This window comes from Megascapheus bottae, chromosome 14 (assembly GCF_031878675.1).
Source record: "Megascapheus bottae isolate mThoBot1 chromosome 14, mThoBot2.hap1, whole genome shotgun sequence".
Taxonomy (NCBI): domain Eukaryota; kingdom Metazoa; phylum Chordata; class Mammalia; order Rodentia; family Geomyidae; genus Megascapheus; species Megascapheus bottae.
The window spans coordinates 15,918,611-15,944,371 of record NC_143522.1 but is presented as its reverse complement, the minus strand read 5'-3'; the positions used below and the strand labels follow the sequence as shown (position 1 = coordinate 15,944,371).

The window sequence follows — 25,761 nt, the reverse complement described above, 5'->3', positions numbered from 1 at the left end:
TAGCTCTGAAACACAGATAAAGACAGTGAAGAGTATCTGCCTAGAGCTATTCTGGGAGGGAAAAAATGCATTCATTACATGACCTTCCAACTAAAATGAAACCCAAGATTTCCTGACTGTGAGATCAAGACATCATTGAAAAGTTGCCCTGCTGATTTCCTTCGTGATTCCCCAAAGAGCATTCCTCAGGTTTTCTACTTTCCTCGAGTCCCCAAATCTACCCTTGTCCCTACGGCTTGCATTAAATGGCCTTAACATGATCTTCATTGACAAAGTTTTTGGTAACGTCAATTATTCTGACTTTCCTCTTCAGAGTTTCTTGGCAAACATCCCACCCTTACTCTCTTCTCCTTGCTTTACAGTAAAAATGATCATACCCAAACTCTCTGTTCTCATTTTCTTTCACCTTTCTTTGCCTCAGCTAGCCCCAGCTTGACTAATTTTATGCATACATCTTCCCACACATTGCCAGCCTTTTCCCTTTGTACCAGTCCCATTTGCTTCTGCCAAAAACCATCCTTCTGCCTCCTTTAACCTTAGAACACGTGCATCATCTTATTCCCGCCCTATCGGAATTGGAAGAGGTATTGTCTAAGTATCAGCCTTTGAAGGTAAACAAGGAATATGGAGTTCCTCTTTTTCACATCTTGAAAACTAATTGCTACCAGTGGCAAAGGACTCTTCATCATAGATCTGGTGACAGAACTACGACTAAGACTCAGCTCTTCTGAGCTTCAGCCCCCAATACTCCTTTTCTATCTCATTCCATTTGTCAATCAAGGCGACATTTTCTGATGGCCTCTTTGAAGTAAGGTCATCCAAACAAACTCCACTTCGTTTTTGGTCTCGGCACTATGGTGCTCACCCAGGGCTTGTCACAGAGCTAGCTGGCAGCTTAGGTTGCTGGGTCTTTGCTTATGATAAGTGATGTATCTGTAATTATCGCATCGCCCAGACAGTAAACTGTCCTCCCAGGTATGCAGGCCCATTAATAACTCTCAGGGGGAGAAGGATACAGCGTCCCCGATGTAGCTCTGCCTGTCATATGATCTGCTCTCTGATACGGAGTGCCCAGAATCAAGGCTAACATGCCCTTCTCATGTGTCACAGTTCTCATTGTTTCTCAGCCTCCCAAAATATACTACCAGCAAGCAGACCCTTATCATTTAATAACATTCCTGATACTGAAAGCAGCAAGGGGAAAAGAAATGAAAACACTCCAAGAGGATGGGGAGAGCTGGGCACTGCAGAAGCTATTGAGGTTGTCACAGAGGCTGGCTGGGAGCTGAGAGGTCAGACCAATGAACAACACATCCCCTTAACTCTGAAGCAGCCACTGGGAGCAAGCTGGGAGGCACACTGACAGGAGAATCTCAGGCACAGAGAAGGGGCTTTAAGGAAATGTGGGGAAAGAGAAAAGGATGGAAGCAGTGTATGTGCTCTGCTCAGCTAAATAGAGCTTCAAGCCATTGGGCTCATTTGGAAGGGGAGTGCAGTTTGTCACAGGACACTAGGTGGGTATCTGTCCTGGGACTGTGGAAAGAATCTGCTGCTGAACAAAATGGCCAGTAAATGCCTTTTTCGGTTGCATGCAGGGGTATGTGGCCAAAGGAAATGCAATAACCCAAGGGAACACACTTTCAGACTTTAGTAAGAATTATAAAAAAATAATAAAAGTATCCCCATTCTGTATGCACTGTCAAAAAAAGAAAAAGAACTAGCTTCATTGCAAGTCTGACAACTATGGTAACAGTGAAGGAGAAAAGAAAGGAGGACTAGGGAGATGGGGATACGTAGTGGAGAAGAGTGGGGGCAGAGGCCTGGTAGAGGCAATCTTCCACTTCCTGAAAACCACTTCCGCACTGAGGAAGCGAGTGGACCAGACGACATATGGCATAAATCGGTTGTTCCTACCTGAAGTGTAGTTGGGGCATTGGACTTAACCACTAAGCGCTAAGAGGCTTTCCTTGGTTTCCCTGGTACCTTACTCTCAAACAAACTTTCAAAAAACTTAACCTCTGCAGCTGCATTTCTTGCTTCATTATTCTTTTATTTGTTGGAAAACAGAAAAAAAGGATCCAAGACCTTTAGATGGTATCAACAAGACCAACAACTGGTGTTTCCAGGTACTTGAGCTGGGAGCAGGCAATGTGCTTTACAATAATTTAATGTTCCTATCAACCTAATTTATCGCCTCCCCTTTCAAGAGATGAGAAAATCAAGGCATAGAGAAATCATTTGACTACAGTGGAATAGTGTTTGAAGAATACGCTTAAGTTACAGAGTAGAGATTTGAACTCAGTGAATCTGGCTCCAGAGTCATTGATCTTGTTCAAGAGCTTTGTCATTAAATACAATGCTTTGCATTTTAAACAGAAATGTTAAAAGTACAGGCTGGCCCTGCCCTGGATTCCTGTAAGATGTGCACAGCCACAGCATTAAGGTTATACTAAGCCTTGACCTACTGCTTTGTGTAAAGCAAGTAGTTTCAACCTGAGCCATTCTACCTAGAGGGGAAGTGCCAAAACAGGAAGCACTCTGTGTTCTGTTGATGCAAATGAACAAATGCCATCTGTCAACACGGCATGAGGCATACACAGACAACTCTTTATCTGTGCCAGTAAGCAATCACATCAGCAGAGGTATCACATCTCATCAGAAACACCAGGCCCACGATGGACACAGATTCTGCATCAGGACTCACTCAACTCTGCCTGAAACTAGATCTGCACCCAAGCAGTATTTGACACCTTTTGACACCACTGGGCCTCAAAAACTCTGTGTCTGGTTCCACATTAGTATGTTAACTGACATCTGCAGTGACTCTTTTTGCATTTGTAGCCACTCTGCTCTGTTGATAGGCCAGGCCTCTTTGAACCTTGTAGCCACTTTAACATTTTCTAGCTATCCTACAATCTTCATATTATTACAATTTTTTGTGTGTGTGATCTGAGAGTTCGTATCAGTAGCCATGATTGGAATAAAAAACCTTGCCAACAGCCAAGGCTATCAAATGACCTCAGTAATTCTTGGTGAATTAAAGCCAAGGAAATTGATGAAGCTTGTGAATTTACTATTCAAGGTCTGACATTGCAGAAAGACACAAATCTATCCATCTATGTTTCTGACATAGCTTACTCATGACAGGAAGTAGGGAAGAGAGAAACAGACAAAGATACTTGCAAAGACAACATTATAAAGGAAGCACAAAAAGACAAAGAATATTACTTTTTCAAAAATATTTTACCTGTTAGGCAACCTATCGACAGTCAACACACTCTTTCCTCTATATCACTCAGGAGGAGCTCAATCTCCACTTTGTTAGACTGCAGCTGAAACAGAATATTTGTTTGTTTGTGTTCATTTTGCTTTTTGATTTATTTTGGTCGAACATGGGGCTTGAACTCTGGGCCTGGGAGCTGTCCCTGAGCTCTTCACCTAAAGGCTACCACCCTACCCATTGAGCCATAGCACCACTTCCTGATTTTTAGTGGTTAATTGGAGATTTGTCTCATGGTCTTTAGTGCCCAGGCTGGCTTTGAACTGCAATCCTTAGATCACAGCCTTCTGAGTAGCTAGGATTACAGGTGTGAGCCACTGTGCCCAGCTTGTTTGTTTGCTTGTAATATGTGTTTGAATCTGAGAATGAAGAGATGCTACTTTGCCCCGAGCTTTCTCAATATCTAATTCTGCTTATCTAATCTTAGGTAAATGAGGTTTGGGCTCTCCATGTCTCCCTACCTAAAGTAAATGCTTGAATTAAATACAATTGATTCTAGAGCTCCCTCAGGTTGCACTGAAACAGCTGTTGTGAACTCTCTTATATATAATAGCATAGTACCTATATGTAGCTCTATATATTACCTATATATGCTTGACCAAGGTCTCTATCACTCATGGGTATCCCTGGACCCCTCTTCCCATATCAGTAACTTAAATTATCTCTAGATTATATATTAATATCAAATGCTATGTTAATATTGTTATATTGGATGTTCAAATAATAAAGATAACAAAAATTGCCAACGTTCAGCAAATACAACTCCCCCCATCTTATGATTGGTTGAATCTACACATGTGATGTTCATGAATCTGAAATGCCAGATGTATCCTCTGAGGGCCTCTTCAGCTTGTAACTGCCAAGAGAGGCTTCCTACTGAGAATTGTGTGTTACATTGTCAGCATAGCAATCCCAGCAGAGCAACCAACTCCACAGTGGAGTGTGCATCTCCTGGAGGTGGGAAGGTTGTTTCATGTAGGGTTGGATCAAAAATGAAAAACAACTAGTGAAATGTCTGTTGCTACCTTTAAGAAACCCTATTTTGTCTATACAATTTCACAATATAAGTATGTGATTATAAAATATATATATAATACAAACACACCTGCCTACAGACAAGTGATACATGTGTCATCTTTTCTTCTAGTATAGGAGAACCATAAAAAGGTGATTTGAGAAAATGGAGCTAGGGCTCAATTGGTAGAGCACTAGTCTTGAACAAGAGAACCCCAAGTTCAAGTGATCAACCAAAGGAAAAAAGTGGTTGGAGATCAGGGAACTAGAGGAATTAAACTGAGCCTTAGATCTTTGTAGCATTCCCAGGTTTATACTCAAGTTTGTTGCATTACCAGCGCCAGAAGAGCTAAATTGGAACTTTCATCCTAGTACTAGGGTAGTAGATATGGCAATTTGATTTCTTCTCCCTACACTGAAATGTTTAAGGCTTGTTCTTCATTTGGAGCTACTAAACTCAGAAATAACACCAATAATATAGTTTTTGGAGTCTGTGGACTGTAGGGGTGGAGGAGGGAACTACCTAATTACATAAACAAATGTGAAGCCTGGAGATGTAAATAAAATCTTACTCTACAAGATAGTTAAACACTTGATGGTAGAAAATGTTCTCTCTCAGGAAAAAGAAATCTATTTAAACTTCCAGGATTATTCTATGTTTAAAAAAAAAAACCTCTGGGTACAGACTGACAGTACTCTGTTAGGGTTTTTTTATAATCATTTTGTCTATTTTTGTGAGTCACAAAACAGATTAAGCTTAAATATGAGGTAATCCTCCTCCTTGATCCCTCCCTCTAGAAAATCAGATACAATAATACCCAGGTTATGATATGCTCTTCTGACCTCCTTCCTTTAGGAAGGATATTGAACTGTCAGGTACACTACAAAGACAGGCACACAACAAAGCAGCCACAAAGGCAGGAAGATAAAACATGTAAGACAAGGTGATGAAAGCTAAATTTATAAAGTCTGGCAAAGCAGTAACTGCAGGGGACTTGATTATAGCCTATAAATACCTGCAAGGTAACAATATAATTGAAGTGAACGAATTATTCATCATCTCAGACGATGATATGACTTGAAGCAATGGCCTGAAGCAATTTAAAAAAAAAATTAAGTTCAGGTAGCATTGCCAGAGAGTGGGGAAAAGGAAGTGCTTTGCTTCCTGAGAATTGCAACAATCAACGCCGTCCCCACAGGAAGCTTCAGAAGCATTTCAGTAGAGACAGCTCAAAGTCCTCAAGTAGAAAACGAGGATTCACAAATGTGTTTCCCAAAGGCCTTGTTAGAGTTCAGAGCTCTCAAATGAACACCTGAGAAATGGCCCCCCTTCAAAGAAATGCCAGGTAATCAGAGATCTGTATAAAAACCCCTCATTAGAGAAGAGTCAGGAAAACTATGACACCCCAGTCTTATGAAGCTCTGGGTTAAACACAGAAAGAGGGACCATTCTCTTCAATTGTGTTCAGTGTTAAAATTTAGGAACTATAAGCAATTTTCCCCACCAAAAATGAGTACAATGCACATCTACAAATTTGATCCAAGTTCAGTCAGAAGGTCCTTCAGAAATAATGCAGACTATGGAACAATTGACTTAGAATCTGTGAAATCGACTGTGCTGATTATCAGGTAATGTAGGTGGCAAATGGAAGTTTTGAGTTTCAAATATTCTTGAGCAAGAAAATATAAACCTAGAGTTGATCACGTAAAGGTCAATGCCCAAGCTCTTCAAACCTAAATATTAAAAACACGTGTGAGATAAAAAATGTTCTGTGACATTGATTGCACATAATGTGTGAAGCCATGACACCCAAGTATTCACATGGAAGTCACAGAAGAAATGGAGCAGGAAATGAAATGGATGAAGGAGCTAGATACAGCAAGGGGTTGGCCAGGTGGAGTTTGGGAGTAGTTTCAAAGAACTCTACAAATACATCCATGGATCCCCCTCTCTAATTGACTAATAATGCAAAGGGATGAGGTGGGATAGACAGACGAGAAGAAAGGGAAATTATATTATTTTTAATAAATATGAAAAGTGCCAGACTGAAAGTCAAAACCAAAGAGTAGCTAACAAAGCAGTCAACTTTCCTTCTAAGTATATGCTAAACTACAAGGGTTGCTTTGTCAAATGGCAACTCCTTTGTGTACCTATTTAAAGATGTTAAAAATTCATTGCAAAGAAAAAAACCAGATTGAGTTTGCTAGACGTCATAACCACATGTATACCCTCAAATCAGAAAAAAATAAAAATAAAAGGCAGCAGATAACAGTTGTCATGTTGAGCCTTTAACACCTATTCTGCATGGGGAACAGGAAGGATTTCTCTGCTTCTCTCTACTTTTAACCTCGTTATACTAAAATAAACCCTTGCTGGAACTTTTGCCTTGTGAGACACTCTTCTATTCATGAGAAACTCTGAAATGATTCTCAAGGACCTATGATTTTGTGTGGAAACTGGCAAGTTGAGGGAAGCCCTTAACTTTTTTCCTCTGGTGACAGGAACCCTGGCAAGGACCATTGAATGCTAGCATTTTTTAAAGAGTCATTGACAAAGCTTATTTCCAGGAACTGGTGTTGATGTGCAATTTCTGTTGTTATTCTTGATGGCAGAATCCACACAGCCTATTTGACTCAGCAGTCTGCAGAGACCTCAAAAGCTACAGCCCATAGCAGGCAATGCCTGTTCATTGGTAGACAATGCCTGCCAGTGTTACAACTCCACTGCAAGAGGTACTAAGCTTCTTTGGGTTTATGTCTCCGGAGTTCACAAGTGAAGTCCAGGATAATGGCAGATTCATGTGAAGAACATCATTAAGAAGAAAAGTATGTATCTCAAAGTTTACTACCTCTGCCACGATCATCTTTCGTCTCTTCCTGGGATAGCTGTCTCTGTATCTCTGTCTTGGTATCTGGCTCAGTTACCTTCTATTCCCTGACCCTTAGACCTTGGACTGTGCCCTGATTGGTCACCCCTACTATAATGAGGTATTCTGGACATACAATTTTATTGGTCATGTCCGGCAACGTTCTAACTGGTTGTTAATTCCTATTCAGGCCTTTTGGACAAATTCTTTCCCTAGAGAAGAAGCTGGAAGGAGGAGGCAGAGATACAATGTTGCAAAACAATGTCTCCTTTGCATCTAGGTACCAAGATGCTGTCCTGGGGGGTCTGAGTCCTAAATAATTTTCTCTTTTGTTATTGGAAAAACAGTAGCTACGTTTTCAAATTCTAGAAATTTTGCTTCCAAATTTACAAGGTGGCTTCTGGGTACTCCTCTGAACAAATGTTCCGCTGAGATTTTTAAAAACATACATTTTTCCCACTGTCCAAACAAAAGCTATTCTGTGTCAATCCTATGGTCTTGACCTTTAGCCACATGAAGATGTCACAGATTGCGAAAATAACTTCTGATTGACCAACATACATCCCAACCATACACATAGCCTATCTTTGCAGAAATGTGTATTTCTTAATAGAGAAGTTTGGTTTTTTCCTGCTACAGTTGGGGGTTATAACATGGAATTTTCTCTCATCTTATTTTAATATTATATATACAAAATTCTTCATGCTAAGAAGGACTATGTAGAAATATAGGATAAGCATTATTTCTGTGATCTTTCTTATCCATTAAGTAAAATCAGCATGTTTTTTAAAAATCTCTGTGAAAATTTGATAGTATGTCTAAAGAAAGACTTTTATAATTTAAATTTCCAGTTCCAGAGTAGGGTCTGTGAGTATGTGGTATCTACCCAAATTTAGAAACGACATTATGTAGTTGCTCTTGGGGGAAAATTGTGAAGTGTTCTTTAAAATTGTGCTGGAATAAGAGGTGAAGATGTAGAGAAAGGAAAGAAAATATTTTCCCCCAGAGCTGACTTACTGTGTCTGTGTTTGGTCCAATGTTTGCATGAGTTTAAAGCACACCCACAGCTCGAAGGAGGAAGCATACTTCTGTGTGTTTTGCAGTGTTTGGGTGTGATTCAAAAGGAGACATGTGGCTCCATTCTGCTTCTTGTGGCATTCAACAAAGTAAAAGAAAATCCTTAATTCATATTAATGCTGTTGCCATATGAGAAGATCATATTTGTGACAGCATGAGCAGAAAAGGAAACTAGGTCATTGTATAGACATCTATTCTAGGCAGGCCAGGAGAATCTGTGAGAAATAGCAGCCTCTAACCCCAGGGTGGGAAGGTTCATTTGGGTGATTTGAGGATTTATCTTTTCTTTTTCTGCCAGTACAGTTTAGATGCCTCAGGCAATGTTCTAGCTCTGAAATGTACTTGGATGTTCAGAGTGAAATCTGCGTAATTATAAAAACCAGAACCATAGGAATGCCCACATCATTTTAAGGAGAAGAGGAACTGGAATTGAAAGTGAAGATGATGTTCTTTATTGCCTCATTTTTGGGCTGAAAGCTAAAGTGATCCTTAAGGTGGCAGCAATAAGGGAATCCATTGGATTTTTTTTTTTAACTATCAGACTGTGAAAAGTTTATATAGAAATTTGAGAGACAGAGAAAATTACAAAAGTGGTAATAAAAGTTTGGTGGAGATTCTTCCAGTCTGTTAAGTATAGATAATATTGATAATCACAGTGTAACAAAGTACTAGACACTTAGGTTCAGGCTGTTCCATGAAAATTCTCCAAATAGAAGACAGAACTTTCTGGAAGACAGGAAGTTCATCTATTGAAACACTTAGAACAGTTCCTGACAGGGCAGGAGCTGACTGAACAAATAAATATAATAATTCTTTTTACGACAATCAGGTACTAACTCTGCTGCTCTGCCAGCTTTTAATATGTATATTCCCTTCTGCCCACTTACCTCTGACCAGAGCTAAACTTTTCATCCCATAGTCCTTGCTCTCTGTCCCTGCATTGATTCTCAACAAGCCATCTGAGCTACTTTGTCTTGGAAAATGAGGACACCCTCTGTGCACCACTGGCTCTCAGGGTATTCGAGAAAATGACATCATTCTCACGTCACTCTCAAACTCATTTTCCTCTGAATAAGAAATTTGATGTTTAGTTATACCACAAATCCAGCTCCAGAATTGCACATCTATAGAAGCAAACATGAAAAGGCCTGTTAACCTTGGGAATTAGGCATTGAGTCAGGAGCAAATTAAATGACATCTGCTCTCACTTCAATAAATGTGGTTTGCAGTCTGAAGGACTACCTTTCAAGCTTTTACTATACTCTGTCACTGGACATTAGAAGCTAACAGATCAGGGGATGGGATCCAGGGCTGGTGTGAAGCCACTCATTTCTGGTTTTAAATTAGAAATAGAGAAAATTAAATACTGACTGCAGAGAGGCTAAACGTGTTCCTATATTATTTAAGATCATTTAGGGTTCTCAAGGAAGTGTATTTGAAGACTTCTATTACAGCATTTATCATACACTGAAAAATTAAATTGCATTTATCCAACAACTGCTGCTCAGATGTACTAAATTTGAAAGGATCTGTGCTGAAATTGGGGAATGAAAGTTAACTCTGAAGCTCTTGATCTACTACCAAAGCAGATCCAAAACCCGAGCTTAGTTTGTGAGCCAAGCTTTTCTTTTTGTGTAAGAATATTTGAGAAAATGGTTTGGGGTAGTTGAGTGTCATTGAGAAAGAAAAACAAACATTGAGAGACAAACAGATGTAATCTAAAATAAACATTTTTTTCTGAATCAAAAAAGTAAAGGACCTAGTTTCAGTTGTGTATTCTGCTTTAGTCAAAATACTGTTTCTATTTCTAATGCAATATCCATATTTACATACCTATCTTTATTCATTTACATCTTTACTGTATATTTTTATTCACACATACACACAAACATTGTAGTGCTTGTTACCATATAGTACTAGTTATGCTTATTATTTAACCCAAGGTCTCATTTAGTATACTTCACAGAATGCATTTAAATATCAAATAGACTGCATCTAACCCATATTACCTATATACTATGTAGAAAAGCTAATTATCATAAGTAGTATATATTTATGACATTAGAATCAAATATTCTAGTATTTACATCCTCTTTCCTTCTCTTAATACACAGATGACTACATAATCTACCGAGCCTTCATGTGTTCATCTCCAAATGGAGGTAATCCTATCGCTTTAACAGCATTGTGAAGAGAAAATATACTGATTTAAACAAATGCCAAGAGATAAATAAAAGAGACAATGCACAAGTGAATACCACACTGCATGCTATGCAAGAAGAATATGTCTGTTGTATGCTATATCTCAGGCCTATAATCCTAGCTACTCAAGAAGCTGAGATCTGAGGATAGCTCTTCAAAGCCAGCTCCCAGCAGAAAAAAATGACATCTCTAAACAACTAGAAAAACAAAAAGAAAGAAGAGAAGGTACAATTCAAGTGATAGAGTGTCAGCCTTGAGTAAACTAAGAGGTAATGTCTAGCCCTTGAGTATATCTTAGTCCTAGCACGCACACACACACACACACACACACACACACACACACACGCGCACACGCACACGCACACACACACGCGCACACGCACACGCACACACACACACACACACACACACACACACACACACACACGAGTTTCCAGCCATAATGTGTCAACCTCTTTATTGTAAGAGTGTTTAGTGATCCAGATTTGGTAGTTGGCACTTACTAAAAGAGCCAGATAATTCTATGACCCCCTACTAGGTTTTGTAGCCATCTAAGCTAAGATAATAATGAGGATAATTAAATTCTGTGCCTCATTGCACATGATTACCAGCATCAGGGGATTTGCTCTTTAGAGAACTCCAGCATGAGAATAAATGCAAAGTTTCATCCCCAAAAATGAATCCACAAGACAAAATGCAAGGCCTGAAAGAATGACCAGACGAGGTCACCATTTGAAGATGCCTGTTCATGGAGTTTAGTAGCCGATCAGCCCCATTTCAGCACTCTGGTCGTCAATCTTCCCATTAAGAAAATCCACCTCTTTCAATATCTCTTTAGTCCTAATGTCCAACTCTCCAACTCTAATTATTTCAACATCAACAGCTGCACTGGATGGTAGGTATGCCAATAATATGGAAACAAAACTATCTCAATTATTTTGAAAGTCTTTCAATGGTGATAGCACATTAACATGCATTCTATCATTTATTCTTCGCTCCATAATCATATAAAGTTGAGTATGTTAGAAGGGTATATACACACATACACACGTACACACACACACTCTCTCACACCTCATCATTACGTACACAAGATAAATGCTAGTTAGAGTGCTAAGATTATACACTATGTCCTCTGGCTTAGGCCAACACTCATGTCAACCAGTAATGAAAGAAATGCAGAATTCTGGCAAGAAGACTAGAATGTCATAATTACCACTTGAGTCCCCATAATCTCATATGAGAAAGGTGTGACACAAAGCTAAGAAAAAATAGTTCACTTATGTTTCAAAATCTTGCTTAATCCTTCAGATTTCAGTTATATGTCAGCATCCCTGTTACCCCCTACCATTAGCCTGTTTTTTCTTGTTCCCTCCTTTTTTCCCTTTATCTTGTAAATATATTGATTTGTGCCCCAAGCTCCTACCCCTTTTTAAATTCTAAGGTCTTAGCAATTCCTTAATTTTTGTCTCTTCCTAGGCTGTGACTCTTCTAATTCCTATCTGTGGCCCCCAGTCTCTTATATCTATTCCAAATACATTTCCAATTTGATATCTCAAGAGGCTATCTTTGGAAGTTTTGTATTTGACTCTTCCCTTATTATAAAATCTGTTTTTCTTATATACCCTTTCTTTTGTTAATAAAATTATGTATAGACATATCTAACTTCTCTCCTTTTCTGTCCAAACAACTGACATTGATTCTAACTCTACAATGGCCTTGAGTTTCTTCCTCCTTTCCTTTCTGTGGTCAATGCCTAAAAAGATACCTTCAAACATTTTTTCCATGAACTCATTGAAGAAAACATTCCTCCAGTGAGGCAAAATAACCTTCCTAAATATTAAGAATTGGGCCTTTTGTCTTCTATCCCAAATTTTCATGGTCTTCCCTTTGTAATCTATCATCAGTATGACATTGGAATCTTCTGGGACTATACCCTACAAATCTCTGGAAAGAAAGCAAACAAAAAATCCTGCCTGTCTATTACTGAGCTCCTATCAAGGATTCATTAGGCACTTTCAAGTCTGATTTTAGAAATATGAACACTGACCTCAAAGGTGATGGTATTATTATCATCTGCATTTTACAGAGCATGCAAATAATTCCTCAAAGACCAGAAAGCCTGTTTACAGGCAGAGCAAAAACTGGAGTCATAAGCATTTAGCCTTTTTTTTTTAGCTTTGTGCTGGTGGCTCATATCTTCACCAGCCAGCTTGTGCAGGGAAGTCTCTGAGATTGTTATTTCCAGTTAGTCACCAAAAAGCCAAATATGAAGCTATGGCTTGCTTAAGTGATAGATCACTAGCCTTGAGTGAAAAAGCAGAAAGGATGTCATCCAGGTCCTGAGCTTGAACGCTGGTATATGTTTAAAAAAACAAACATTTGATCTTTCTTTTTGCTTTTCTACATTGTCTGTCTATTCTCATTTATTCTGATCATACTCAGGTTGAAATCTCTATGCAGTATGTTCCTTCTTAAGGTTTCACAAATCAAAACCTGACAAATTTTACCACTGGTTAGCCAGCAGAAATTCTACCTTTCTTGGTATAGAGCTGATTATGTTTTGAAACACAGCAATATGCAAGATGTTTATTCTATGTGTAAATCTTCTTCTCCTCTGCAAAATGCCAAATAAGTTGTTACTCTATAAATAGGTATTGAGTTAAAATGATTACCACTAAACTTTCTACTCTGAAAATTTCATTAGGAAGATAATCATAATTAAGAGTCACAACTGAATTTGAAGGGGCCATTGAGCCATTTATTAGCAATTCTATCTTAGGGAAATTCCTTAGCTTCACCAAGCATGAGTTGCCTCATTTGTACAATGAGATATTAATTGAGTGGCTGTGAGCTCCTAACAAGGTAATGTAAACATATTTCTTGCACAATGTCTTGTACCTGGTACTTGGTCCATCAGAATTGGCAGTAATGATAATAATGTTAGAAATGTACTATATTTGAAAGAAATGGTCTTGAATAAATGTAGGAAATAATCATCTATGCCATTAAGCACCACCTTCTGGGTAGTGGAGAAAGAAAAATAAACCAAATTACAAAGGTTAACTCAAGAGTCAAATATAGACTGTGTAACCTAATCGCCAATCATGGCAAGTTATCTCAAGCATGAATTCACTTCAAGATGGAGGACGGCTTGGTAGAATCAACCATGTTTCTTTAAATGTCTGCTAAGTGGTTCTGGCTTCTATAGGTCTCATCTCTGGGCTGAGAAATGTTAGGTTTGGCTGTCAGTGTGATCTTTGAGGGGAATCCACTTCTGCAGCTCTCCCTGCCATCTATCAGAGGGAAATCTTAACAAGCTGGAACAGCATAAGGAGCTACACAGGGATCTGAGCATATGATTCTGCGGAGTGGGTGGCTAACCAATCCCCCCATCAATGTGTTGAGCTTCCAACTTTTTGAATGCAGCTCGGGATCTGAAATCTATCATCTGGAGCTTCAGGGAGTAGGTGAGTTATTTCTTGCCCTGGTACAATGACCAATAGCCCAAGAGTAATGATTAGTAACAGGGCTCAGTGGTGGACAATGAAATAATTCATCTCCATGGTCCCAGTTAAGGCGGGCCTGTTGTTAAGTCAGAACTCACTTTCTGGTACCTAGAGTTTGTCTGGTGTGGTGTACTTGAGGGAAATTATGTATTTAAAAATGCTTCTGCTCACTGAGACAAAAATGGAATCCGCAAAATGTCATGATGGTGGTATATGTGTAAGTACCACCTCTGAAAATTTGACAAAGGAAAGGTTAATATAGGGAAACGCCTGCTGCTAGGTAACACTGGTAAAAAGCATAGCCTTTGAATTCCATAGCAAGTATCCCTAACCAAATGTCTGTCTGTATTGTGGGCCCTATATTTGGTCATATAAAAGCCCAATGCTTTTTCCCTTGTACCAGAGTGATAATTAATAGGAGATATAATCTGGGAAGGACTTTTGCAAATGTATTATATTTAGAATAGTAAGGTGTTATTGGCAAATATTAATAAACAATGCAGTTATAAAAAATAAAATAAAATGCCTCTGCTCTTTAAACTTGTTTCACTCATTTGATGACTTCAGATACTTAGAATAAGAGGCCATCAGGCTAGCTTTAAAACCGGGGACAAAACCAGGCATAGTGGCTCACGCCTGTAATACTAGCTACTCAGGAGGCTGAGATCTGATAATCTGGGTTCAAAACCAGCCCAGGCACTAAGTCCATGAAACTTTTATCTCCAATTAACCACTAGAAAACTGGAAGTGGTGCTGTGGTTCAAGGGGTAGAGCTAAAGAGCTCAGGGACAATGCCCAGGTCCAGATTTCAAGCCCCAAGACTGGAAAAAACAATTTAAATGCAGTCCCAGGAGATTTGTAAAGATATTTGAAAGCTGCACACAAATGGCTCAAACCTGTAATCCTAGCTACTCTGAGGACTTCCGTTCAAAGATAGTGCATGCAGGAAATTTCATAAGACCCTTATTTACAATTAATTACTCAGAAAAAAAATCTGGAAGTGGTAATACTCTCAGGTAGTAGAGGGCTAGCCTTTGGCAAAAGAAGCTCAAGGACAGCACCCAAGCCTGAGTTCAAACCGCAGGACTATTAAGAAATAAAAAAGGTATTTAATATAAAACTTTATTTCCTATTGTAAAATATATCCTTCTCATTACAGATATCTATATACACATGCACGTATGTGTATGTGTGCATAAGTATTAATTACTGGATTTTATTCAGCTTTTGAGTTTATTTTATTTGGTCATTTGAGCCTCAGGAAAAGCTTGCAACATGGTATTTTTTATGCCAATTTAAAGGAAGCTCCAAGAGGCAGAATGCCTTACTGAAAGCCAAATACCTTGGGTACTGACAGCAATGATACTTGAATCCAAATGTGAAGGACTTCATTCACTTGTGCCATGTGGCTGCTTAAAATCATGTATGGAATCAAAACCAACTTTTCTAGATAGAAGTCTCACAACATAAAAGAAGTGAGAAAACACACACACACACACACACACACACACACACACACACACACACAAACACACACAGACCTATGCTTATAGCTGCCTGAAGTTCAAGTTATATAAGTAGTCACCTCATCCAATCTAGGCTTCTACTCCCTTCTCTTAACTTCTCCAACTCTTCTGGGATGGCACAGCTAAGCTAGAAGCTGCAGGGAGAATGCCCAGCAGGTCCTCTCTGCACAAGTGGCTAATGATCTGGAAAAGCTCCTAAGCCCAGAAAACCCAAAGAGGCTTTTTCACTAAGAACAAATAGCAATGAAAGGAAATACAAAGCCAACCTGCAGTGCACAGTACTCTGTGGGGAATGAAATTGCATCTGCTGGGCACCTTTGTTGCTGCCTTGTTCTTTCCCTCTTCATTTTTGTTACCAGACTCTAAAACACCAACATTCCTCAGTACTGCACTGGAGAGTGCCTGAATTGAAGTCCAGGAATCAAATCTAAGTCTGTCAATGGCCAAATCAAGGATGAATCTAAACTCATAGCCTCCTAACTTTACTGAAGACCATGACAGATAAGCTGTTGGTGATCTACTGTAAATATACACATGATGGCAGCCAAAATGATGCACTGGGGTCAGGAATTTATAGATGCAATAGATGAATAATCATTTATCACATCTCATCTCTGTTCCCAGTTATTCATGCTATGTATGAGATAACCCCAGTAGGATGCACACAAGACTATTCTAGTAAATCCTCATTTTTTTCATATTTAACCCAGAGGGAATGTCACCAGTCTCTTCCCTGGATTGTCTAGTCTCTAGAAGGAGAAACTTTTGCCATTCTGAAAAGCCACCTGTCTGAACAGCTCTGCTTTGTCTTCGCAAGTCTGGTTTATATAAGTTACTATGTTATATGTCAGGAAGGAAGTAGGTGGAGAAGGTTAAAGATTCTTGTCAAGTAAAACAGATGTCCTGGCATATAAATTTTCACTGTTTCTGAAAGGCTCATAATTTAAAAAAAATGAATCCAAGAGGATTTACTGTGAATTACACACAGGGAAAAAGAAATTAGTAGGATGTCTTTTTTACACTCAGCTTTAACTACATAACGAGAAGCTAATTGTTGCCCGGTTCTCGTTGACCTCTATTTAGTAGGTGTTGAAAGGAGATTGTCAAGAGCTGCATGAGAGCAATAGCAAACACTTGTTGGTAATCCTTTCTCTGCTGCTATTCAATTTCTTCCCTCTTGCACAAATGAAGGTGAGTATAACATGACATGGCTCCATAAAGCCTAGATGAGGGGTCAACATGTGAGTGCCACTCGAGCAATAGAGCTTCTCTCCAAATATGGAACAGATTAACTCCTTAAGAATAAATTTCACTGGACAGAAGCTAACATTCAAAATAATATTTTTTTTAAAAATCACTCAGCCCTAAGATGGTCCCCCTCCCAAGGGACAAACAAGGCCATTTTTTCTTTGGAAAACCCATTCTATTCATGGTTTAATTAACACTACTGCTTGCAATTGACATAGAAAATACTATATTGTACCCAGGGGCTGGTGGCTTCTACCTGTAATCCAAGCTACTCAGTAACTCTGTCTGTCTGTCTGTCTGTCTGTCTGTCTGTCTGTCTGTCTGTCTTTCTCTTTCTTTCTCACATACATCCACATACACACCTATGCACTCTGGATAATTTCAAATTATTTATTTTTAAACTAAGTATATTAGCCTGACCACCACTAAAAGTAACACTGAAATACTATTAGTACTTTTCACAAGTAGCAGCCATGCTCAAAAAGATGAGACTTCCCTTCCATGTAGCCCCTGCTGGAACACATCTGAGTGGGTCCCTATACTCCCTCCCTCTTGTCAAACAATTTATCCTACTCCTCTCCTTAAATGTAGGGATTGAAAGTTTAGTAGCAGTGGCATAAGGGGATTTTGGGAAGATAAGATATAACAAAGGATTGTCTGAGTGTTCTTATTCTCTTGCTTCCCTGGTACGTGGTTTGTTTGGCATGCTCCCCTCCAAAATAAAGTGTTCAAGGCCCATCTTAGAAGCGCAGGGATGAAACTAACCAAGACAATATCTTTGACTTCTCAGCAACATAAATTTTGAGAAACAAATTTCTCTTCTTAAGTATTCTGTTACAACAGTACAACATGAACCAAGGCACGTGGCTGCCATGAATTCCCTGATTTCCTCAGTGGCATTCTCTCCTAGTCAAGCTACAGTGTGAAATGAAAAAAAAAAAGAATTTTTTTTTGCCTTGGGCTCAATTGCTTTCATATTTACTCATGGGCTGTAATATCTTTTCTTTTTGAATAATTCTGTTTATTACAAAGAAACAAAACCAATCAGCAACCAAAACCACTGTTTATATACTGTGAAAGTTTTATAAAGTAACTTAACAGATATTTATGGTTTTATTTTTTCTGATGGATCTCCTTCATTGCTCAAAATAATAGGCTGGTTTGGTAATGAAGACTGTCCATCTTCTACTTGATTTCCTTTATTCCTACTTGTGGTAAGGATTGCAGACCATATGATACAGTTCACTAACAAGTAAAACATGTCTTTGAAGGAATAGAACATGAAGCCCCATGATTAAGAGGCTCATGGGCCTGTCAGGTTTACTCTATTCTCCACATTCGAGGGTCCTTTGTGGGAAAAGCTGTTGGGGTTTCCCAGAATGTTCACACAAGGGCACCATTACTGGGTTAAATTCAAATTATCCCAAGGGGGTTCTAGAGATCTTGATGAAGTGTTTCTGGTTTTCTTGCTTTTGTAATGGAAGTAGTTTACCATGTTTTTGTTTAGAGGGAACACCCTAGTAGATATAGATAAGTGACTATCACTTGAACCTCCAAATATTTTCAAGTATTCACTTTTCAAAGCACAACCAAGAAATGGCAGAACTTCATGATAGCAATATGTTATGTTATATTATATATGTAATGTGGTATGTACCTAATTCCAACACAAATAATGTAGTGGTATAGACTACCAGTTTTCAGTTATCTATATATCAATTTTAGAAACCTTCTAATTTCAGGTAACAGTGAAACAATAAAAACACTCCCTCCTTCCTTCCTTTCTTCCTTCCTTCCTTCCTTCCTTCCTTCCTTCCTTCCTTCCTTCCTTCCTTTTGACTGTAATGGCCTTCACCCAGGGACTAACACTTGCTAGGCTAGGGTTCAATCTTTTGAGCCATCCCCCATCACTTTTGTGCTTTAGATTTTTTTGCTTTGTATTTATTTATTGTTTTTTGTGTCTTCCTTAGGATCTCACATTTTTTCCTGACCTGGGATCACAATCCCATGTACCTGAGATTAAAGACATGCATCGATATGCCCAGCTTATTGCTTGAGATGATTCTTGTTAATATTTTACTGAAATAGGGCTTGAAACATAATTGTGTTCTTTGCCTCCCGAGTAGGCATGTGCTAAGGTATCTGGCCCACACCCTCTTTCCTAATAATAAATCCACCCTCCAAAACACAAACTGGGAGAGGTAAGTATACTAGTAGCACATTGTCTGAATTTAAAAAGATGCTGTTGGCTGTGCCAAATCATATTTTCCATAGTAAGACAGACTGAACAATATCCAAAGATATATCATCCTGAAAATGCCAGTGAACTGGTAATAATAGCCTAGCTATGGCTGCCATGAAATAGTCATTAAAGTCTATGCTGTATGAATCTCACTAAGTTTATGTAAATTGTGAAGGTTCTTAGAGGCCAAATAAAGAGAAACTGTCATAACTATAACTGCCTTTCTCTTTCCTTCTTGGCATGGCTTTTTGCTATGTCTAAGCTCAGGCTTGTAGCAACATATGGTTCCTGAAGTAGCTGAGAAGGAATTAAAAATTCTTTAGGAATTAAAATTTCAAGACCCTCTTTTCTTTCTTCTGAAGGTGATCATTTCTAACCAGTCTTTTCCCTGTTCCTATGCTAAGGAATTGCTCTGTTTTCTACTGGGGCCAGATGTGTTTCTAACCCAAGCCTAGTAATTGAACTACTCCCATTTCCAAGATGGGTGGAAAGTTGGTTGCTGGAGAGAAATGAGAAGGGTCTCGGCCTTCTGCTATGCCACCTCCGATCCTAGGGACCAGTAAGAAAATCTTACACCCATCTTCCCTTCTGGGACTTGTACTTAGCAAAATTCATTCAAAGATTTCAAGTCAATATTCCTTTTACTTTTTCTGGAAGTTGGTACAAATCCCCAGTTGATCCTTTTCTTAACTGCTTTTTTTTCTGCCTGCTATTTAAACTGAATTCTTATTACTCCAAATTAAATCCATTCTTTCTGGCCGTGTCATCACTAACTAATGAGAACAATTTCTCTCTTTGCTCTTGGAGGCTATACTTGGGGGTACTTATGAATGAGAATCATATCTTTCTTTAGCCTACTTTCTTAACTGCAGACTGCACAGGTGATAAAATGGGTTAATTGTTGCTATAAAAAACATTTTCTATCCTCATCACAAATGAATATTTTCCACCAGATCATTTTAATTCCTTCTATGCTCCTACGATATGCAGGGGCTGAAAGTACAGTCCTATTAGGCTCATGGGTACAAGACTTAAAGACAAATATCAATATACCATAGGCCTGGGTCACTTAACTCATCACTGTGTTGCCTCCTCTGAGTCCTGGCAATATAACCTCAGTCTTCAATCTTAATTCTTTACATCTCCAGTGACATTTGCAGCTCAGGACAAGGGTTATAAAGGCACAGCCTACAGCTAGTTTTATTGTCATAAAAACATAGTCATCATATAGTATGACGTCTATGATAAAACAGAGACTTGCAAGGCCCTTTATGGAACATGAGCAGTGCTCAGCCATGAGATCATCAGCATTCTAGCTGGAATGTCCATTTGCTACCTGTACCAGGTAAGCAGAGTTCCATGGGGTAAATCCTGTCTACAGACAGTGATCTACTTACATGTTTCACTACAAGCTAAGCCACGCAGCCGAGAGTCTGACTCGGGATACCAGAAAGACAAAAGAATCCCGGCCAAGGCCTGGTACTCACTATGTGAAGCTGGAGGAAGTCGCCAAGGCCTGGAGCACTGTCGATGCGGACTAAGATGCCATCTTTCACTGTGGTGCTGAAGCCCACGGCCAGCCGGTCAGAGCGCGTGCTGGGCCTGTCGTTGGCCGGCCAGGTGTACAAGATGAGGCCACCGCTCTTCCCAAAGATGTACGTAGCACCAGCTGGGAAAGGAATGAGAGAGGGGACATTAGACATTTGTATTATCTGTCACCAGCCTTAGCACGCTGCTGAGATCACAAAACGATCTCCCAGCACAGGGTTTAATTTCAGAGCAAGATGGTTTCCAAAAGCCTCCAAAAGCATTTTTCACTTCAAATTAAAGATGGCAGGAGACAAAATGAGTAACAGATACAGATGTTGCAAAGACACTTTTAACATCATTAATTGCCACTGAAGAATAGTAGAAGGCAAATACCACTTGATGTCAAAAAACAACAACAACAACAACTTTGGTGCAGTATGACAATTCAATTCCTCTCTGCTTTAGCAACCACAGAATTACGTTTTCCATCTTGTGTAGCACAGACACAAAATAAACACCATGTCTCCTATCTCTTCACTATCAACGTGTTATGGTTAGTAAGTCTAAGAGCTTTCCAGGGATGCCAAGGCCTAGGAAAAGCATTCACCACAATGAATGCAACGAGAAAGTCCCCAGACACCATTTTCTCTCAGGTCTCTTTCGCCTTCCATCTGCCTTTAAAAGGAAGCTGGAAGAAACCAAGCCAAACTGGTTAAGATTTCCTTATGCAAAATACCTATGAATACAAGCATTTTGCGTTTCAGGTATTTGGGGATCCTGTAATGGTTGTTGCATATACATAATGAGAAACCTTGTGGAAGACACCCAACTTTAAGTACAAAATTCCTTTATGTTTCATGTATATGTCTGATATAATCTGTAGGCCATAGTATATGGTACTTTTAGTACACCTGTGGTTTGGTGGTGACATCCCAGGATCCCATGAGAATTGGTGTGGAATTTTCCCATGATAACATTCAAAAAAATATCCTAATTGTGTAGAATTTTGAATTTGCAAGTCTTGGGAATTAGGAATGGTGAACTTACTCGACTTAAAGGATTTATCCATCTTACTACTGTGTGGTGAAAACATGGTAGAAAAATTCATTTCCATACATGTCCATTTTTGAAAAAAAATGAACATTTTCCCCTAATGGTATTATTTGTCATGATTTTAAAATAGGAGTTTCAGGCCGGGAGTTTGGCCTAGTGGTAGAGTGCTTGTCTAGTGTGCACAAAGACCCGGGTTCAATTCCTCGGTACCATATACCTAGAAAAAGCCGGAAGTGGTGCTGAGGCTCGAGTGGTAGAGCTCTAGCCTTGCGAAAGTCCAAGGACAGTGCTCAGGCCCTGAGCTCAAGCCCAGGACTGGCAAAAAAAAAAAAAAGTGACATTAAAATAGGAGTTTCTATCTTCTTCAAAGGGAATATAAAGAAGATATAGGAAAAATAACCCAGAATAGTCCTTTGTTACCTGGTATTTTTGTTGATCATATCTGGTAGTTTTGGGGTTTTTTTGTTTTGTTTTGTTTTTTTTGGCTGTCGTTGGTCTTGAACTCTGGGCCTGGGAGCTCTCTCCGAGCTATTCAGTTGAAAACTACTGCCTTATCCCTTAAGCCATAGAGCCACTTCTGGTTTTCTGATAATTAATTGGAGATAAAAGAGTCTGAAGCTCTTTAATGCTGGGCTGGCTTTGAACTGCAATTCTTGGATCTCAGCCTCCTGAGTAGCTAGGATTACAGGCATGAACCACCACACCCGATACATCTTGTAGGTTTAATCAATGTTGTTATCTTTATCAGTATGGACCCAGAGGTTATTAAAATATATATTCATTTTAAACTACTCACACAAAAAACAAATAGGGAGCAAAACGAAATATATTTGCATTTCCAAAAAATTTAAAGTCTATTTTAAGCAACAAGTGCTAAATTCTGAGTTAGGAACAAACACAGATTTGGTAGCCAAACTATACCACCCCATTGTTTCCTGTCTCTGGAGTTTGTCACCTGTCACCCATAGCAAGCAATTCCATATGTCGCATATCACAAAGCCCAAAGAACATTTGGCAGCAACTTTTTTGTATGAATCCTAGGGAACATAATCTAACACTTCCAATAGTTTTAAAACTATATTAAACAACCATCTGGATATTTTCAGCTAAAGATATTCTAAGATAGCTCACTAGAAACTTCAAGTACTGGTCAGATTTCTTGTTGGAGTTCATTTACAGAAAACATTGGTTAGAAGCATGTTGCTTGAAGAAGAAATATGCAGCTTGTTTGGAAATAATAAACTCCTTTGAGGCTAGAATTAGAAGTCTTTGTCATCCTTTTTTTTTTTAAAGTGATGAGTCACTTTAAATTCTTCTTTGGAACATCACCATTCTTGTGCTTCCATGTATACTTGAAGTATAATTTTGTATATTTCATAGGGTAGAACATTAATTTCCTTTTATTTTCTTGAGCCCTCATGAATGGTCTCTAGAAAGCCATCTGGGGAATTGGGATTGTAGTGTGGAAAGTTTATGATAAAGTCTATAGACAAAACAATGTCTGCTCCATGCTATCCACAAACACCCGCAAAGCTTCTTAAAATTAGAAATGTGAGTGAAGTGATTTATCTTGATAGCTCCCCATCTGTGAGGAATTTAAATAAGTCCCTTCGTGTAGATGGTCACAGATGTCACTCCTGCTCCTCTTATTCTTTATTTGGAAAAGCAGAGGTTATTCCACGATTAATGTATAAAATCACCGAAAGATGCAAATCAGCCTTGACATTTCATGGCGATTTATAAAATCTCATGAAATTTTATCATCAGTACATAGTGGACTCTGCTACAGCGCCATGTTCATACTCTATTAAGAAAGAATTTGGTTCCCATAAAAATGAGCAAACCAAAAATTGATAGCTAACAAAATTTATATGCACTGTTATTGCCTTGACTTGTAAACTCCAAGGCCTTGATGCTATACATAATGCTGATTCTATTTCCTGTTTCATTGCCAACTCACCTATTAATTTTAGGAGAGATCATCAAGAGGAATATAATTATAGCCATGTTTAAGATTGATTTTAGAGATCCAAAGAATGCATGTGTCCCTGGGTATGTATATATATGTGTGTGTATGTACATATGTGTGTATGCATATATAATACAAGGACATTTTAATTAGAAAATATAGTTGACCAGTTGAAATCCATCTATGTATTAATTTGTCCATTAAACAATTATAGATCAAATGGTTCTCCAAAAGCTACTCTCAAATTCAATATTTGTTAGTTATTTGTTGCGGGTTTTCTTAAATGCAAACCAGCCTTCCCTGCACTAATTTTCATTGTTGTTAGAAATAAAACAAGTTTTAGAAGTATCTCCCAGGGGAAGGTTAGCAGAACTAAACTAAAAGAGAATTAAAGATATTACTTGTGAACAAGTAGCGCAGATAGAATGCTAAATTAATAAAATTGTATACTTAATGCTCAAAAGTTACATTATATAAAATTGGACAACAAAACAAGATGTTAAAAAAAACCCAAGATGTTAGCCTCCTCTCCTCTCATCTCTTTGACCATTACTTGAGAAGGTAGTCAACAATCTCATGATCACATTCTATGTGCCTTTCTGTGACATTTCAGGTTTTTATTTTCCTTTCTTTGGTGAGTAAGGGCTTGAATTCAGGGCACTTGGCTTTCTTGCGTCATGTCTGGCATACTACCACTTGACCAACACTACCAATCTAGCACTTTGCTGCAATATTCTGAACTTTTCTGCTGAGGCTGTCTGAGAATCACAGTCCTCTAGGTCTCAGCTTTCTGAGTACCTAGGATTACAGTCATGAGTTACTTGGCTCAGGTCCCATATTTCTATTTGATTATTCCTTCATTAAGTTCCACAATATAAATTTTGTCTATAATTCATTATTATTATTAGGTTATTATTACCTTTATGTAGCTATATGAAAGAATTGCCACTTAACAAAGCAGTTTATTAATACATTACATCTTGATCATATATTTTTATTGTAAGTTTATAAATACTTTTAGAAAATAGACTATCAGTGGCATAAAACAAATTATACCAGTAGATGTGGTATTAAACTAAAACTATCTTTTATTGATGTCAATTAGCTAACATAATCAAAATGGCAAGACTTATGGCTTTGAAACTGACAAATCCCTTTCAGCAAATGGAAGACACAAGAATTTACTAATTTACTAATGATGGCTTGACGAATATAGTCACTCCTCGTTAAAATTTAGTTTGTTCTATGGTTTCCTTTGTTTTCTCCATATAACAAGTTGTTTTGGTGTTATATCACTTATTTTTTCCAACAGTAATATATCCAATATATCTAATATACCCATGGTTTTGAGTAAATTTCTTTCTTTTTAATTAGACTGTCTCTGCATAGTAGCAGATTTCATTACTCTTTCTCATCCCCTCCTCCAGAAAAAAAAAAAAACAAAACTGTGGAAGTCCCTGGAGGAGGGATAGACCCACCACGTTTATGGGCTGGCAGAATAAATGTTGCTAAAATAGCCATACAACCAAAAGCAATGTCTAGATTCAAGGCAATCCTCAGCAAAATTCTAATGATATTCTCCATGGAAATAGAAAAAATATCCTAAAAATTCATATGGAAGCACAAAAGACCTGACATAGCCAAAGCAATCCTGAGGAGGGAAAAGGATATCACAGTTCTTAACTTCACACTTTACATGCACAGCAACAACCTCAGCATGTTACTGACACAAATCAGATAGACTGAGTGATTTTCAAATTACCTCTTTTGGGGGGTTGTCTCCTTTGATGCCTTTTTGTTCAACAGTCTCTGAGGTTTCAATGGCAAATATTGTTACTATTTTAACTCAATTGTCAAAGGAGATTTGGAAGGGTTCAACTACTTTGCTCTGGGGGTGACGAAGAGAAGTGAGATCACTCTCAATCCTCCCCCTCCCCCCCGACCTTCCCTTTCATCAGGCTGTCCTATTGGACCAGGGTTTGCCACTTTGTAGAGAAACCCCTAGCAACCAAGAGCTCCACAAGGATCAAGGGAGAATGAGTGACAGATAGAAAAACAAAACAAGGCCTGAGCATTACAGAAGGTCAATTGGGAATAGAGGGTAAATGATAAAGATTTCACCCATGGCCCTCCAGTGTATTTACTGAATGAATGGTGCATTGATCTGCTTTGTCTACTCTTCATTTTTAAGAAATAGGTATAAAAAAATCAATGATGAGGAAGTCTTAAAGCAAACTTAAGGAA

At 38.5% G+C, this 25,761-nt stretch overlaps 1 protein-coding gene across 22 annotated transcripts in view; it reads right to left on the bottom strand.

Annotated features, from left to right (window-relative positions):
- Nucleotides 1-25,761, bottom strand: part of Nrxn3 (neurexin 3) — a 1,458,248-nt gene that overhangs the window by 316,099 nt on the left and 1,116,388 nt on the right. For all 22 annotated transcript variants that reach the window (XM_090344617.1, XM_090344623.1, XM_090344627.1 and 19 more), the window contains one exon: nucleotides 20,453-20,634. In XM_090344617.1, coding sequence (XP_090200743.1) covers nucleotides 20,453-20,634 — 182 coding nt within the window. The remainder of the gene's footprint in view (nucleotides 1-20,452; nucleotides 20,635-25,761) is intronic.